This window comes from Petaurus breviceps, unplaced genomic scaffold, assembly GCF_028583685.1.
Source record: "Petaurus breviceps papuanus isolate PSGF00001 unplaced genomic scaffold, PetGlider_PUasm1.0 37, whole genome shotgun sequence".
Lineage (NCBI taxonomy): Eukaryota > Metazoa > Chordata > Mammalia > Diprotodontia > Petauridae > Petaurus > Petaurus breviceps.
The window spans coordinates 39,494,636-39,512,399 of NW_027186296.1; the positions used below are offsets into that span (position 1 = coordinate 39,494,636).

General features: G+C 47.7%; 1 protein-coding gene and 1 long non-coding RNA gene across 2 annotated transcripts in view; one reads left to right on the forward strand and one right to left on the reverse strand.

The window, feature by feature from the left end:
• Positions 1 to 3,357, reverse strand: part of LOC138169137 (uncharacterized) — a 48,248-nt gene extending 44,891 nt beyond the window's left edge. Inside the window, exon 1 of the long non-coding RNA XR_011170276.1 lies at positions 2,468 to 3,357. This is a non-coding gene — a long non-coding RNA (uncharacterized lncRNA). The remainder of the gene's footprint in view (positions 1 to 2,467) is intronic.
• A 178-nt stretch (positions 3,358 to 3,535) lies between these two features.
• RBPMS2 (RNA binding protein, mRNA processing factor 2) overlaps positions 3,536 to 17,764 on the forward strand; it is a 58,393-nt gene continuing 44,164 nt past the window's right edge. Inside the window, exon 1 of the mRNA XM_069098321.1 lies at positions 3,536 to 3,953. Within this exon, the coding sequence (XP_068954422.1) occupies positions 3,861 to 3,953 (93 nt within the window). The 5' untranslated portion in view covers positions 3,536 to 3,860. The remainder of the gene's footprint in view (positions 3,954 to 17,764) is intronic.

Below are 17,764 nucleotides of genomic sequence, written 5' to 3' on the forward strand. Positions count from 1 at the left end.
TTTTTACTTCTATAACACCAATTGCTTTTGCATTCTCTCTATTTACATGGCCACCCCCTAGATTAGGGCTACACCACCTCTCACTTGGACTATTAGAATAACCTCCTCATTGATCTCCCTGCCTCAATCCTATCCCTTCCCTAATCAATCTGTCATCTCCACAACTGCCAAAGTGATATTCTTAAAGCCCCATGTGACATGGTCACCCCACCTGTTCTAGGGGATCCCTAGTGCATCTAGGGTAAAATAACAATTCCCTGGTTTGGCATTTAAAGCCCTTCACAGACTGGTTCCACACACTACTTTCATTTGTGTAGGCTACAATTTCAGCCAAACTTGCTATTCCTCAGATGAAATGATCTCTCTGAGGTTATCTATGAGATATTGTCTCCCACTATAAAATGTTAAGCTCCTGGTGGTTGTTTAATTCTGTCTTTGCATTCCCAGCTCCTAGAACAGTGCCTAATAAATGCTTGTTGATTGACTGATTGTGTGCCAGGGCAAGTCAGCTTACTTTCCTGAATGTTTCCTTATCTGTAAAAGGGGGATGATAATGTTTGTTCTACTTAACTTCACTTAGTCCTTGTGGAGAAAGGTCTCTGTAAACTTCATAGAAGAGTGAATGATGAGCAGAGTTGTGGCCACATCACCAGAACTAAAGATTTCATCACCAAGGGCCCAATATGTACATGCCTCTTTATACTTAGCAAGGCTGGTTCTCAGATAGAAGATTCAAATCTGTTGATGAAATCATGATCACACTAGTGAAGAAGGGAATCTTACACTGATGAGATTATAAGGTCACTCAAGGATGACTATTTCCAGGACTGTGGAGAATAGTGTGGGGAAGGTAAGGGATGTACAGATACTTAAAGCATTATACTTGACCCCATGAAGCCTGTGTTCTGCTTGGTAGGACAAGCCAAACACAAATGAAATGGTGAGAATCATATAATAATCAGTATGGGCACCCCCCTCCCAAGTGGATAGAGCTCAGGACCTGGCATCAGAAAGACCAGAGTTCAAATCTGACCTAAGACACTTACTAGTTGTGTGACCCTGGTTAAGTCACTTCTCCCTGCTTTGCCTCAGTTTCCTCATCTGTAAAACGAGCTGGAGAAGAAAATAGCAAACTACTCCCAGCAAGAAAATCCCAAATGGGGTCAGGAAGAGTCAGACATGACTGGAAGTGACTGATTTTGACTAATGTCAAAGTGGAAAGAGCCCAGGGCCAGGAAGTTGGGAGGGTTAGATTCTAGTCCAGGATCTGCAACGACCTTAGCTATAGTCATTTCTCTGAACATGTTTTTCTCACCTGTAAAATGAGGAAACTGGACTAGACAACTCAAGCTCCCTTCTAACTCTAAACTTCCTCTTGTTTCAATTACCATATTATGTTATATTAACTACAAATTCCACAGTAGTTCATAGAGGATCAGGGAAAACTGAAATGCTCAGGGTAAGTTTCATGGAGGAAATGAGATTTTAATTAAGCCTTGAAGGATGCATAGGATTTGAAGAGGTGAAGAGATGGGGGGGGGGGGGAGAGGGGAAGAAGGCTTATCAGACAAAAGGAAATGGAATGATTTGAATGAGGCACAGTGGAGAGGCCAGACTGATTAAAAGGACTGAACCAGGAATACTGAGACATAAAAGAAAGCAGGAATTCTGAAAGACCTCAAACACTAAGCTGACTGCGTCTTAACCTGGTAGAAAGACGGGAGCCACAGAAAGTCCTAGAGGAGGGAGATGACATGGCAAAATTAGTTTTAGGATAACTATGGAGTAGATAGATGATAGATTAGGGGGGGGGGGGGTTGGGGGGGGGGCAAGCACAGGCTCTACCCAATGCCTAGAAGTCTCTTAGACCAGCTAGGAGGTTGTTGATGTAATCCAGGCATGGGGTGAAGGGGGCCCGGATTAGAATGTTGGCAGTAGTGGTGGCTAGGAGCCTGATTCTTAGTCTACAGAGAAAGTCATGCCCAAATGCAGTCACAGGACTCTTTGGAGAAAAAGGTTCCTGGCTTCTCAGGTTGGGTGTAAGCCAGGTTGGGGGGGAAGGGAAGAAACACCACCCCCTCCAGCTAGTGGAGTGCCACAGCCCAGAGTAGAGCTGCTACTTTTGTTTGAAAAAACCCAAACAAATCAGGTCCCTGTTTACATTAGAAGGAAGGGGGAAAAGTGTGTGGGAGGGGGCGGGGAGAACTTTGAAGGGGGGGGAGGAGCCGAGGCGGAAAAAAACAAGAGGCCGGGCTGCCGCTGCGCAGAGAGCGCCCTTGGGAGGCAATAGGGTTGTTAATGAATGAGAAAGCGCCCTCCCCACCCCCACCCACCCGGGGCAGACTAGGCTTCGGGGCGGGGGAGGGATGTCAGAGGGTTTTTTTTTAACCCTTTCAAGGATACACAAAATCAGATATGGGTATCTCTCTTTTATTTAAAAAAAAAAAAAAAGAGGCGCCAGACTTACCGCGTAAATTTCAAGGAGCAATTGGAAATCAGACTCAAAGAGTTAGATCCCACGTGACCCAGGGGGAGCCGCGTGCCTAGGGCAGTGTCGCGACGTGGCGCGGTATCTCCCCTCTGTCCTCCAATCCTCCTCTCCTTATAGCGAAAGTCTTGGTACTCCGTAGGTCTCCTAAGGCAGGAGCTACCGCACGAGGAAGGAGAGCAGGGTGAACCCGAGTCCTGGGATTCTTAAAGAGAGAGTGAGCAGGTGGCTAAGGCTCGAGGGCGGGGTGGGGAGCCGTTCTTGGGCTGTCACCCAAGCCAGATTTCCGAGTTGGAAACAGCACAGGTGTTCAGACACCCCATTCGCCGACCCCTGCCTCCTAGTTGTACCTGGCGGCTTCGGTCCCCGCACAGAGGGCAGTGCCTCCAGAAGGTCACCTCTCAATCCGTCCCACTGGTGGCCCCTATCCGAGAACCACCTGAAATCATTAGCTGCCAAGGCTTCTACTTTCTGTGACTTATTTATGTCCGTAATACATACAAATCGGCAGAAACGAGGAGGGGAAGGTTCGGAGATGGAAGATGAGCTAAGCGATCGGGGACCCCGGCCTTCCCGGGGCGGTGATGAGACAATTTCCTGATCTCACCCGGGGAGAAGCTGCGAACCTGCTGGTGGGAGTGCCCACATACCACCGGGGTCTTTTTGCCTTATACTGGGGGATGGCACGAGGGGGAAGGTAGAGGGAGTGTGTCTGACTCCACTTTCCCATGGGAAAGGACCCAATGGCACGCTGCCCCTTTAAGAAAGTTCATCAAAGTTTTAAAAGTTTTCGTGGAAAGGGGGAAGAGGAAAAGAAAGGGGAGAGAGAGAAAAAGGGGAAAAAAAGCCCCACCAGAACCCAACCCGGCGTAGTCAAGGGGGCCGAGGAAAAGTTTGAAGCTAGAGGCGTGGATTGGCTGTGGGTTCCCCAGGAGACGATGATGCAGGGCAGGCGGGGGGAGGAGTTGGCCCGGCCCCAGCTGTGGCCGGTTCTCGGCCCCCGCCCCCCAGCCGCCCGCCCCGGCCCCCGCCCCCCGGCCGCGGCCGCTGCCGGCGCACTCGCCGGTCGCTGTGAAAAGGCACAGGCGGCGGCCGTTCCGGCTCCGCTCGGGTCCCCAGCGCCTCCCCGCGTCCGCACTTCTTTTTCTCCGGCTGCCCGCACTCGCCAAACTTGATGTGACCCCAGTCCAAGACGGCGGCTGCCCCACTCACTGCCCCACACGCCTCCCCCACCCCTCTCCACCCCGCACTCCCCGGAGCGCACGGGCCACTGACCACCCCCCTCCCCCCACTCCACTCGGGGCCCCAGCGCCGCTCCCCGCCCCCTCCTCTTGCCTCTCTCCCTCCCTCCTCTTCAGCCCCCTCCCACACCATGAGCAACCTGAAGCCGGACAGCGAGCACAGCACCAGCACCGGCACCGGCACCGGCACCGGCACCGGGATCGGCGGCAGCTTGGAAGAGGAGGTGAGTGGGGTGGCTGCAAACACTTGGGCAAAGTGGAGAGGGAGCATTGGGGCCCCGAGCGCGCTAGCAGCCCAGGAGTGGAAGGAAGGAAGAGAGCGGGCTGGTTCGCACTTCTGCTGTTTGGGGCCGGACTGGAGGCCCCTTGAGTTGGGCCAGGATGGGTAGGAGGTGGGTGGGAGCTCCCATGGGGAAAAAATGGAATTCAATCGCTCCTCCTGGTGTCCTCCCTTCCTTTTCTTTCTGAAAGCCTCCCCGTCCCGCGGGAAGAGGTAAGGGTGAGGTGCCAGTCCTTCCTTGGCTAGGTTAGCCCTCCCAGAGGAGCACGGGGCGGATGGAGTTCAATCCCCTGCAGGTGGGGCAACGCCTCAACTGGCGGGTTTCACCCTCCAAAGAGTCTCCTTCCTCCTTCCCCACTCCCTTCCCCCCTACCCTTGTCTGTCTCCTGTGGTGCTTCCCGGATGGCCTGGGACTGTTTCAGTTTGCTGGAAGGAGCTGTAGGGATTAGCCTTTTGGGCGGGTCTCCTGCTTAGGGCTTCCTTCCCTCCTGCCCCTTCCACCCTGACCTCTCCCTGTGACCTTGAAGAAGTAGTTTTTACCTCTCTCGGTACCCTCAGAGTCCAGACTTCTTTGCCTTGGAGGACAGTTGCCCGACTACCACCCCTCCCTGCCAGGGGCTGAGAGCCATGCACTGAGAGTTCTTTGGGCCAGTCAGAACTATGATTAGTCGAGGGGCTGAGGAACTGGTGGTCTATGTCCTTTTCTTTTTCTCCTGGTCTTTCCCCACGCCCCCCCCCCCCCATTCCTTTCCCAAGCTAATTCTGTTCTGGGAGATTATAGTGACAGTTTTAGGGGACTCCTGGAGGGAGACAAGTGAAGGGGGTGGGAGTGGGGGGATATTAACTTTGTTGACCAGTGATGTGCTAAAAATGCTGGAGTGTGAAAGCAGTTTTCTGGAACTACCAGCAGCTGGGTGGTTAATGGGATGGGGAGACTATGGAATATATGTTGCAGTGGGGATAAGGTAGGGCTGTGAAGAATTGAGCACTGGGCCTAAAAACAAGCTGGGGAGGAGGATGGGACTTATTTTTCTGAGAATAGACTTATCCCCAGTTGGCATACTAATATCATCCCTAGCCTCTTGCTGTGTCATTGGAGGGGAAGAGAGACTTTTTCCTGTCCCCATCATCCACCAACATTCTAACTTTGACCACAGAGTGGTGGGCTGATTATCCACCTTAGACTCCCTTCCTCTTGGCGTGAGGGATAACCACAAGGCCCCATCTGGAAGAAGGGGTAGAAAGTAATAGTATGTAGATGGCCATCACTCCCCTCTAACTGCATTGGCTTTCCCTTACTCCACCCAGCTACCCCTAGGGAGAGAGCATCGTGTGGTGTGTTTGGTGCAGAATGGCGCCGAGGTCCCACCCCACTAGGCTGGATTCTGCAATGTGGGAGGGACATGTAAATGGTGCCCACTCTTTCTTGGGCGCTAGTCTAAGATCATCATTTTCCATTCTCCCTCCTCCCTCAAGTCAAGTCCTCCATACCTTCCACTAATAACAAGCCCATTCTTTAGTATCTAGGTCTTAGAGTAGGGTTCGGAGAGGAAGGGAGGTGATGCACAGCCTCTGCATTGCCCACGGTGGGGAAATGAAGTCCTAGATTATATGGGCACCTTCGATTACAAAGCAGAATATAGCCAACTTAGTCTTTTAACATTTCCTGCCTCTTGGCTGGCAGTAGCTCGTTCTTGCCCAAGTCCACAGTTGCTTTTCCAATTCCCATGGTGCCAGAGGTTAAGGGGGTAGTTATCCACTGTCTCTCGGTTTATTTGGAAAGTATTTGAAGGAAAGATGCAGTGTCTCTATGGAAGTTGGTCATGGCCTTCAGGAGAACGTGTTTCATCAACATGGTACTTTAAGACAGTCTCAGTCGTCCTTTGGCAGAAGAGACCAGGGCTGAACTAAGCCCTCAATTCCAACACTTTTTTGGGTGTGAGGTTAGATGAATATAGAGAAGGTTAATTAAAGTGACCTTCTTAAGGTCACCAGCCAGTTTGTGGCACCCTCAAGATTATTCCAATCTGGATGAGCCTTTCCTAGAAAATAAACATCTTAACAGGTAGATTTGTAGGATCCAGGACCTGCCCTGGGACTAAAGAGGGCCATAGCACCCTGCCTGGTCCCAGCTCAACTACAGAGATTCTTCAGTATCTGCTATGGCTTAGGTGCCACAGGACTACAAAAAAGAAGTAAGACCTGGTCTAGTTTAGTAGGGGAACCAAAGTCATGTAGGCTGTAGTACAAAACAGAATGGAGCTGTGTTGTGGAAATAGAGGAAAGGATATGGAGATTTTATGGTAGGAGTGGCCTTAAAGGTGGAGATGTCCAAGGAAATCAACAATACAAGAAAAAGTATAGCTTCTAGCTATGACTGGGTCATTAGATGAGAGAGGGATACAGAGAGAGATTAAGATTTCTGACTTGGGAGGCTCCTAACTCCAAAGCTATTGGTGGTTGTAAGACATCTGACCTCTCAGAGCCTCAATTTCCTCATCTATAAAAGGGGGATAAGACTTGTAGAATGTACCTCCAAGTTGTGAGGCTCAAGTGAAATAATGTATGTAAAACATTTTACAGAGGTTAAAATGCTATATAAAATCAGTTATTGGATATATGAAGGAGAATGGGAGACAGGAGGAGAGATTCCTGCAAAGTTAAACCGAAAATGTGATTATAATTTCTTGGAGCCTCAGTTTCCCCATCTGTAAAATGGGGATAATGTTTGTGGAAGCTACATCACTTGTGAGGCTCAAATGAGATAAAGTATGTAAAGCATTTTGCAAAGGTTGGAGTGCTGTCAAAGTTAATTATTGGGAGCATGAAGGAGAATAGGGGGAAGGGGAGGAGAGGATCGAAGAAACTTAGCCTGAGACCAGAGCATGGAAGGCCTTGAATGTTAGGTTGAGGAATCTGAGCTTCATTTTTTAAACAGTAGGGAAACACTTAATGACTTTTGACTAGGAGAATGACATGATCAGAACTGCGCCTTAGGAATACTACCATCCTAACTGTGTATAGGGGAGACTGGAGGCTATCATAATGGGGTCAAGGGTGATGGTAGGAATGAATGGTATTAGAGGTCTTAACACATGTTTAGGATCCTGGGAGAGGGGAACTGATAAAACCTGGCTGAGTGCTGTTATAAGCAGACTCAGAAAACTAAAGTCTCTGGATCATACCAGCTCTTCAAGGATTTCAAAGAATCCTAGTATGGTATAATCCAAGAGCTGGAGGGGACCTTATCCATCATCTGGTCCCACTCTTATTTTACGGATGAGGAAGTGGAAGTCCCAAAGGAAATGACTTGACCAAGGTTGCCTAGCTAGCTTGTGGCCTAATAGGGACAACTCACTTCTCTTCTGGCTCCCAGCCCAGATTTCCTTCTGCTAAACCTTGCTACTTTGTGTTGTTAATTGAGACTAAAGATCCTAGGTGTATTATAAAGTAAGGTGACTAACTTCTATCCTAAACAAAAAAACCCCAAATGAATCCAAATGGCATTAGGAAGATAAGTGTGGATGCCAGTGAACTGTGGTATCCTTGTGTTTGCTGCCATTGAGAATGTTCAAAAATTTGTCATATGAGAGTGGATTTAATTTTTGGAAATCTCAAAGTCTGGTGAATAAAATGCATGACTGTGCTGGGGAATGCTGTCTGGGCCCTAAAACAAGACATAACGATAAAGTAAAGAGACAGATGCTACACCTCTTTCCAAACTGGTTCTGGAGACAATCTCATAAAAGGAGTTTTTTGTTTTTTTTAAACCAGTTCTTAGCAACCTTAGAATAAAAAAACAAGCACGGATGCATAAGGTCTGATTAAAGCAAGGATTTTAATGTGGAGTCCATGAACTTAAAAACAATTTTTTTGATAATTATTTAATATAATTGAGGTCTTTTGTAATCTTATGTATTTTATCCATTTAAAGACATGATTCTGAGAAGGCATTCATAGACTTCAGCAGACTGCCAGGGTCTGTGACGTATTAAAAAGTTGAGAACCTCCTGGTTTAAAGTAAGCACATTATGTTGGTGTTTGTTAGTAGTATGTTGTTAGGACTTCCTTGTCCCTGACATTGAAACTAGGGTTCTGGGAAATGAGGCTGGGCATGCTCATGGCCCTCCTCTTCCCTGCCACCTCCAGGCAACACATGGAGAGACTCTCCAACACAGATGAACACTTTAGGAGGTGGGATACTGGATGTGTGTTCTGTGCTTCTCTAAGAGGTTAAGGGGTGGAGAGGGTTGAGGGAGGGAAGAAAAGCAGTGGCTCTCAGAGTATGATCTGGGGCCCCTTAGGTGGGATCCCAAAGTCCCTCTCAGTGGGTCTGTGAGGACAAAACTATATTTCATAATAATGCTGAGACATTTTGGTTTATAGTGCAGCAAATATGAATAGATAAACCCCCATATAAACAAAAGCTCCTTGGAGAGGTCCCCAGTAATTAAGAGTGTAAATGGGCCTCAGGTCAAAAAGTTTAAGAACTGCTGGACTAAAGAACCCAGTTTTAGAGAAGGCTAAGCTCCCATCTTGCTTTTTCCAACTGAGTGAACTTCCCATAGCTCAGGAGTACATCCTGTGGCTCTTACAGACAACCAGAGGCAGTGTGGTACTGTGGTTAGAGTACTGCATTTGGGGTCAGGGAGACCTAGGTACCGGTCTCCAGCTGTGTAAAGGGGAACAAGTCTCTGAAACTCACTTGTTCTGTCTGTAAAATGGGAATAAGGATGCCTCCCAGGTCTACAGTGTGGCTTAGAGGAGATAGTACTTGTCCAGTAGAATGTACTTGGCAAACTTAAAGGCACCATAGAAGGTGTTCCCAAAACCTTGAGTAGCTGTGTGTGTGGCAGTTATTATTGTTCTGTCTTATAGTGAAAAGAGCCTTGGATTTAGAGTGTGAAGACCTGTTGGAATCCTAACTGTCACTTGGTATGTTTGTAACCTTGGACCTTTAGGGCAACTAGGTGGCACAGCATATAGAGTGCTGGACCTGAAGTCAGAAAAACTCATCTTCCTGGGTTCAAATATGGCCTTAGACACTTACCAGCTGTGTGACATTGGGCAAGTCACTTCACCTCGTTTGCCTCCATTTCCTCATACGTAAATGATCCAGAGAAGGAAACGGCAAGCCACTCCAGGATCTTTACCAAGAAAACCCAACTGGGGTCACAGAGAGTCAGACTGAAATGACTGAATGATAACAACCACCACCTTGGGTCTCAGTTTCTTTCCTTGAAACGAGGGGGTGGGATTGTGTGGCTCCTTCCAGCTCTAACTCCTCTGACTGTGACAAATCGCCATTCCTTCTTATCTCGTGACTGCCTTTGAGATTGGTTTGTAAATCTTTCACAGAGGATCCAGTCAGCATGCCAAACCCCTGGCTCTGGTTCGTTCTTTGTATTGCCAGAGGTACTAAGTCAGTCCATCTCTTAGCCCTCCCTTTGCTTAATCAGGTGGTTTCCCTTCTTATTGTTCATGCAAGTCCTGACTGTCTGGTTGTACACCTCACTCCTGCTCACAGACTCTTCATTGATCCAGTGACACAGGCCTCCTTGCCGTTTGTTGCTTGAACAAGACACTCCATTTCCTGACTCTTGAGCGTTTTCATTGGCTGCTGCCCATCCTGGAACTCTCTCCCTCCTGACTTCCCTTCAGTCTCAGCTGAAGTCCCCCCATCTGCAGGAAGCTTGCCCTAGGCCCCCTTAAGCGTCACATCTTCCCTCTTGAGACTCCCGCTGGTTCACACGGTGTTTGTCCAGAGGTGTTTGCAGGCTGCCTCTCCGTTAGATGGAGATCCTTGGGAACAGCGACTGTCTATTGCTTTTCTTGTTATCTTTAGTGTTTCACTAGTGTCTGGAACATTTTGTTGTTGTACAGTCATAACCGACTCTTTGTGACCCCATGGATCATAGCACGCCAATACTGACCATGGGGTTTTCTTGGAGTGGTTTGCCATTTCCTTCTCTGGTAGATTAAGGCAGAGGTTAAGTGACTTACTCAGGGTCACACAGCTAGAAAGTATGAGGCAGGATTTGAACTTGGGTCTTCCTGACTCCAGGTCCAGTCCTGTATTCACCGAGCCACCTAGCTTCCCTTCCTGGCACATAGTAAAGCCTTAATAAATGCTTGTTGACTGACTGATTGGATGATCTTTTATGCCACTCCGATGTGGTAGAACATTAGGTCAGGCAGTGGTGCGGCAGGAAGAAGAGAGCATCTGGAGCACATTCAGTGATAGAGGGAGGGGGACAGTGTCTGAAGTGTGACCATTCCAGTGCAAGTTAGAAAGATAGAAGAGTTGAGGGAAGGAGAAAATTGGGAAATAGAGTGTTTGATAGGCAGAAGAGAGATGGTCATGAACCAGGCACTGAACTTACTGGGAAGGAAGGGGAGTGACCTGGAGGGATGTAGATCGTGATGGCAGCAGGACACAATAAATCAGAAAGGGAAAAAATGATGGAGCCATGCTAACCCAAAGGACAGGTTTGAAAATGGGTAGCTGGGGTGGCTCGGTGGTGCAGTGAATAGAGCACCGGCCCTGGAGTCAGGAGTACCTGAGTTCAAATGTGGCCTGAGACATTTAACACTTACTAGCCGCATGACCTTGGGTAAGTCACTTAACCTCAATTGCTCTGCCTTCCCCCTTCCAAAAAGAAAAAAAAAACAAAGTGAGTAGCTGAAAGCAAAGAATGTTGTTTCTTCATCCTGGTCCAGTATGTTGGGGTGTGTGAGGAGCAGCTAGCCTTGGAGAGCTTCCCAGGTGATGTGGTGTCTGTGGGAGGTTAGCCTTCAGGGTACAGCAGATAGAAGGCACAGGAGAAAAGTTCTAGGACCACAGAGGGTCATCTAGTCCAGTTACCTTTACAGATAAGGAAATTGAGACCCAGAGGTAAAGTGACTTGCTTATGGTCACATGACTAGCAGGTGGCTTGCACATCAGGTCCTTGGGCTCAGTGTATCTTTCCACTGAGCCATGATAGAGCAGGGTCCCAAATGACCCAGTGGAAATGGAGAACTGAGAAACATAGGGAAGGGCTGAGTTTATTACAGGGGCAGAAGAGCAGTTACAGCCAATGGTTTGGCCAGCTGCTGACTTTGGCATTGATTCTTGCAGGGGATGATGGGAAGCTGATCCCTCTGATCTTGGATGTTTGGAAACATGTAGCTCCAAAGGTTTGGGTTTAAGTCTAAGTTTGGGGCAGTGTGCCTTATACCAATAAGGTGTCTGATAGCTAAGGACCTTAGGAAGTAGTTGCTTGAGTTTGGGTGAGGAGACTGGGAAGGGGCCAGGCCAGTAGAGCTGCATGGAAAGTGTGTACCCTCTTTCCCTAGAGGGAAGAATCCTAACCCTCAGTTGGTCTTGCTTTCTCAGAGCTGGAGCTAGTATTGGATTTGGAGTCAGGGGGCCTAGCTTTGAACCCTAGCTGTGTGACCTTGGGCAAATCATTCTAATCTCCTTGGGACTCAGTTTCCTAATTTGTAAAATGAGGGGCTAGGACCAGGTGGTCTCTGAGGTATCTTTGTAGTTGTAAGTTAAGATCACTTAGACTTTTGGGGTTAGTTATGTGTTAGTTACGTGACTTATTCAGGTTAGTTGTGATAGGAAATGTGGTCCCATAGTTAGCTAATGGAATACCACTGCCCCAGCTATTTGAGAAATCCACCAAACATATTGTGTTACCTTGGGCCTCTTTTGTCTCCCCAACTCCCATCTACCCTCTTCTGGGGATGTGAGGGCAGGGGCAGCAGCAACAGTGACTCTGTCTCCAACTTCTTTGTATCCTAATTCAATAAATATTTGGATATGGTATCTGAGGGAATGCCAGTGTCCAGGTGGTATATTTCAAGATTTCATTGAAATGAATATGCCTTGGGTCTGAGTTCTGGTGTAGCAGAAGAACTCTGCATGTGTATCTGCTGTCTTCCTCGGTGTCCCAGGGCTCCAAGCCCCTCTGGGTGAGGAGAAGAGGCAGGAGCTTCCATATGTCAGGCCCCGGACTGACCATAGACACCTCGACCAGCTGCTTATGCAGGCCAGCCAGGAATGGCTCAGGGGTGGCTGCCTTCTTGCCTGAAGCCTTAATCCTCTCTCTTCCTGGCCAAACACCACAGCTCGCTTAGCTGTGGCTGCATCTTCTCACCCCTAGTAACTCTCTTCTCCATTTGGGCTGATGGGGAAGAAGTTGTGGGCATGTGTGCACATGCTTCATGGTTCGACTCCATAAATTTGGGCCAGAATGAGACAGATGGCATGAATTAATTTCTCAGAGGCTGGTACAGCCTCCCCAAAGCTTTGGGGTGTGACCCAAGGCGGGCACCTTCCTTGGCTTATGTCATGCCAGAAGTTGCCAGCCTAATAGCCTGCTCAGTGAGTGAAGGTACGTGCAGGAAGAAGGGAGTGTTCTGGGGGGACAGCCCAGGTAGGAATACAGCTGTGTTGGAGGTCTAGCCTTGTCACCAATCCAGTATGTTACTGGCTTGAATCCTCTTTAGCAAAAAAGGACTGTACAATCACAGCTGTTGTGACTCTCAAATGAGAGTGGATGGAAAGTACTTTGAAAAGTTCAAATCCTGGTGTAGACAAAATGAACAAGGTGCTAAAATGCAAATTCATCCTGTGAAGATTCATTCTGGACTGATAAATCCCAGTGGCTTCTCTTACCCTTAGGAGCAAATATAAAAACCTCAGTTTGGCTTGTAAAACCCTTCACAACCTGGCCCCTTCCTACATTTCCAGCACACACATTCTATGATACGTGACTCTGGGCCTCCTTGCTGTTCTCACATAAGACATTCCATTCCCCCAACCTAGTGCCTTTTCCCTGCTGCTCACCCATACCTAGAATTTTCTCCTTCCTCATCTCCAGGTTTCGTTCAGGACTCAGTTCAAATCCCACCTTCTATGGGAGACCTTTCCAGATGGCTCACCCGCCCCCCTGCTCCTTCTCTCTTGAGATTACCCTTTTTTAAATCATCTGCATGCACATGTATTTACATTTATATTACACACACATATATTTACATTTATACACATATATGCATATATATATGATATGTGCTTTTTTTTCATCTTGTCTCCATTAGAATGTGAGCTTTTTGGGAACAGAGAACATGTAACTGCCCAGCTTTGTATCCCTGTGGCTTAGAACAGTGATTTGAACATAGTAGCCACTTAAAATGCTTGTTGACTGTTAAAATGTATATAATCTAAGAGTAGGATACTATATTTTTTTCCAACAGGGTGGCATAACAGAGGGGGCAGTATTAAGCAATGAGCTCCCTCCCCTAGAGAAAGAGGAGGAGAAGGGTGGTATTCTAGGAGGTGAGAAGTGGGTAGGGTAGGAATGGGACCTTATCTCATTGATACAGGGAACTCCCAGGTAAGAAAACTTCCCCTACCAGTGTAGGTTGACACTGTTTCAGCCCCTTAAAGTCATAGAAGCTGGTTGGAGTGTGAAGGGCATATAGACAATATGTTACCATGGGACCTAAGGGAGGGTTTTTTGGCCTGGAAGCTGACTGTACCTGCTTTGGCTGTCAGTCAGCATGGATGTTGGAGCTACCTGGGGGATGTCACAGAGGGATACAGATTTCACCAAGCCCCTTGTGGCCTGGTGCAAGCAAGGGCTTAAAGTGTTCATTTGAAACCAGTAAAGTTATGCCCAGCTGAGGAAGGAGGCAAGGTGGCTGGCCATCAGACCTGTGTCTCTAGGGTTTCTGACTGCTTCAGCCTAAAAGTTCGTCATACTGGCCGTGCCTTGTTCTGACAGTTCTGTTACTGCTAAAAGCAGCTAGGCTTCCAAATGAGAGAAGGCAGTGGTTGACTAGACCAGAGACTTGTTTTCTGTAACCCTTTGGCTTGATTTGCAATGTGAGCAGATGAATTATTTTATGTCTCAGTTTTCTCAGCTTCTAATGGGTTCATGCTGCCACATTCTTTCAGAGACTGATCTTGCCTATTGTTCCAAGTGCAGGCATGTTGGCCTTTGCTTCCCAGTGACACTGTTCATCTTCTCCCCTCCCAAACACATAAACATCGAAGACTTTGGTTTACTAGGGAGAGAGTCCCAGGAGGGACTTAAGGAAAGAAATGTGCTCCCTTGACTTTTTGTAGTGCTTTTGCACTCATTATGACTCGATAGGGCTAGAGGAGGTGATACTGCAGTTAGAATTAGAACTCAAGTCCTGTTTGCCTGTCCAGAGCTCTTGGTGTTAGACCACAATGCCACCATTTTACCTGGTTATTAAGCAGATAAGTGGTGTAGGAAAAGCTCTGGTGTAATGAAACTGGCTTAGAAGTTAGGAGACAGGTTCTGGGCCTAGCTCTGTCAACAACTAGTCATTTGACCTTGTACACATCTCTTGATTTCCTTTTTTTCCCATCTGTAAAATTAAAAGGTGGGACTTAATCTAAGTTGTTCCTAGCTCTAAAAAAATGACAAGCCTATCATCTCGTCTCTTTCCTCAGCAGCTCTGGTACACTCATGACCAAGTTTCAGATCTTTCATTCCTGAGCAGAGCCCTTCTGTAGAGAAACTGGATGGGCAGGGTTAAAGCCCAGCCCATATCACCTGCCTTTGAAAATCCAAGTTGACACTGAGGATGAACTGGTTGCTGGTCATGAGCTCCCGCTCTCTAAATCGATCTGCTGGAATGCTTTTTAATCCCTGATTGGAACGCCCAGCCTGTCTCAATCTATCCTGTGCCCTTGTTCCAGGGACCAGTTCAGTCCGATCATTGCCTCCTTGCTTTTTCCTTTGGTTCTCCCCTGTCGTCTGGGAAATCAATTTGTATGTAGCCAGATTTGAGGACCATATCAGGGACAAATGGGCCTACAGAATAGAAATCCACTTTCAACCCCACCCCCATTGTGCAAAGAAAGCCACAGTGGCTCAGGCACAGGGATGCTAGTAAAATGTGTCGCACCATTTCCAGAGCCTTCCAGGTCTGGGATGCAGCACTGGGAACCACTTCTTGGGCCATCTGCTGCTCCTCCCCAAGACGGGTGAAGATGTCATTCACGCCTGGCCAAACTGAGAAGCTTGACTGTCAGAAGTCATCAAGACAGGATAGGCAGTACTTTGAGCAGACTTGGAACTTCCCCCTCTCCCAGGGTGGGGGAGGGGTGTGTGTGTGTGTGTGTGTGTGTGAGAGAGAGAGAGAGAGAGAGAGAGAGAGAGAGAGAGAGAGAGAGACAGACAGACAGACAGAAGAGAAGAGAAGCTTGACTGGAGTCTCTTGGCATCATCTTCCCAGGAATTCAGCCCTTCTTCACCATCCTTGTTTCCTGATTTCATTGCTACTGAGCTAGTCGAACCATTCTTCCCTATCTAAAGGCTCTGGCTTTTTTAGCTTCTGGGACTGGTGGACATGATTGCTTCTTCCAGCTGAGTAATGACACAGATCCCTACCTACTAGCTGGGGCGGGGGGGGGGGGGGGGGGAGGGGGGGGGGAATGCCACTGACCCCAACAGCAAGCCTTTTCCTGACTTTAGCTCTTGACTACACAACCTGGGACTCTCAGACATTTGGAACTAGGGCCAGGCATGTTCTCTTCCCCTGTCCAGCCTCTCTAGGGCTTTTTAACTTCCTTTTCCCCAAACTCGTCACCAAAACCCAAAGACAAGGTCCTGCCTCAGAGGAGCTTTTACTACTCACTCGGCTATCAGCAAAGAAAGATTTTTGTCCCTCGGATCATAGATTTAGACTTGGAAGGGACTTTAGAGGCCCTCTAGGCCAACCTTCTTAATCTTACAGGTAAGGAAACTGAGACAGAGAGATTAGGGGACTAGAATAGTGTCACACAGTTGGTATGTGTCTGAAGGAAGATTTGAGCTTAGGTCTTACTCGTTTCAAGTCAAGTCTTCTTTCCACTAAGCTATATATTCTCTGCCTTTGTCCTTCTTGAAGGATCAGAGTGACAGAGGCAGGACCTAGGTTCTTTGATTCCAAAACCAGTATTCTTTGTTGCTTTATGGCTGAAGGTAATCTCGGAAAGAGCTCAAGATTGGGTTTCATTTTCAGGTGGCTTAAAGGGCTTTATTGCTCTACAGCACTTCTTAAATTGTGGGTCACGACCCCATGTGGGGTCTCTATCCACAGTTTGAGAAGCACTGAAGGGGTCTCAAGTGGCAAGAGTTTCTGAAGCCCTGCAGTCTATAGGAGTGGGTCTGGGAGGGGTACCCATGCCTCCAGCCCTGTTATGCTCACAGAGAGCCAGAGTGGGGCTGTGCATCCTGGGAACATCTTGGTCCCATGAATCTATAGGGCAGATAAAACCCATGACCTTCTCAGAAAATGTTTCTAGATGCAGGGAAAAAAATACATAGGAAATCAATTATTTTGAAACACAATTATCAGACTATTTGAAGCAAGTTCATAAACCCCAGTTTAAGAATCCCTGCAATACTTGCCCTGGTTTGGTGCAGGGAATGTGATCTGTTATATGCCAGCCTTTATGATGCTGAGAGACTGATATTAAACTTGGCTCTAAGTACTCTGTCCCTAACTGGTTGCATAGCCTTGGGCCAGTTCCTTAACTCTTCTGATCACCAGTTTTTTGTTGTTTAGTCCTTTAGTCTTGTCCAACCCTTCTGTGATCCTGTGTACCATACTGTCCACAAAGTTTTCTAGGCAAAGATACTGGGGTGGTTTGCCATTTCCTTCTCTAGTGGATTAAGGCTAACCAAGGTTAAGTGACTTGCCCAGGGTCATGCAGCTAGTGTCTGAGGCCAGATTTGAACTCAGGTCTTCCTGACTTCAGGTCCAGTGCTCTATCTAGTGAGCCATCTAGTTGCCCTGATCACCAGTTTACTCATCTGTGAAATGGGGATAATCCTTGCTCTATTTACCTCTTAAGGCTATTGGCAAGATCAGATGCAGTAATGGATATGAAATTTCCTTCAAAATTATAAAGCATTTTACTATTATAAGAATGTGGTATTATGAATTTCTGTTTTACACTAATTAGGTTATGTAATCAGAAAATGAGGAGGGAAGGGGAGAAGAGAAATAAACATCAAGATGATAATTTTTTTTTTCCTTTTCTTCCCTGGGGTTGGTTTGCCTCAAACCAGAAAAGATAGACTGTCAACCTTTAGTTGTCACCTAGAGGGGCAGCTGGTTAGTGCTGAAACCTGGATTGCTGAACAGCCCTGTTCTCCCTGTTAAATCACCTTTTCCTTTGTTGAGACAGCAGGAACCCCCTTTTCCCCTCCCTTTGAATGGGGAAGGAAAGTGGAGTGAGGCCTGTCTGCCCACTGGAGATGTGGGAGTGACTGGGGCTAAGGTGGCTGATGGGTAAATGAGGAGCTCAGTCTTGGTGGCTAAGATGCCTATTCTCTCCCTCTCATCTACCACTACCCGCCTTCTCCCTCCCTCCTTTTTTCCTCCTTCGCCTTCCCTCTTCTTCCTCTACGCCTTTCCCCCTTCTTTCTCTTCTCCCCTGTCTTTCTCTTCTCCCTTCTCTCCCCCCTCTCCCTTTTTTTCCCCTTCTCTCTCCCCCTCCTTTCTTTTTCTCCCCTCTTTTCTCCTCCCTCCCTTCCTCTCTCCTTCTCTCTGCATGGTACTTGCTCATTCCCACTCAGTGCCTTATAAGTCCTGGGTTTTGCAGGCTTCATTGCTGCATTCCATCAACCTCGCGTCAAGTGGCCCAGCTCTTGGGGGAGGAAGGGGAGAGTAAAGCACAGCTAGGCAGTCTGGGACATGTCAAACATGGGACCTGGGGGCGGGGAAGGAAGAGCAGGGAGC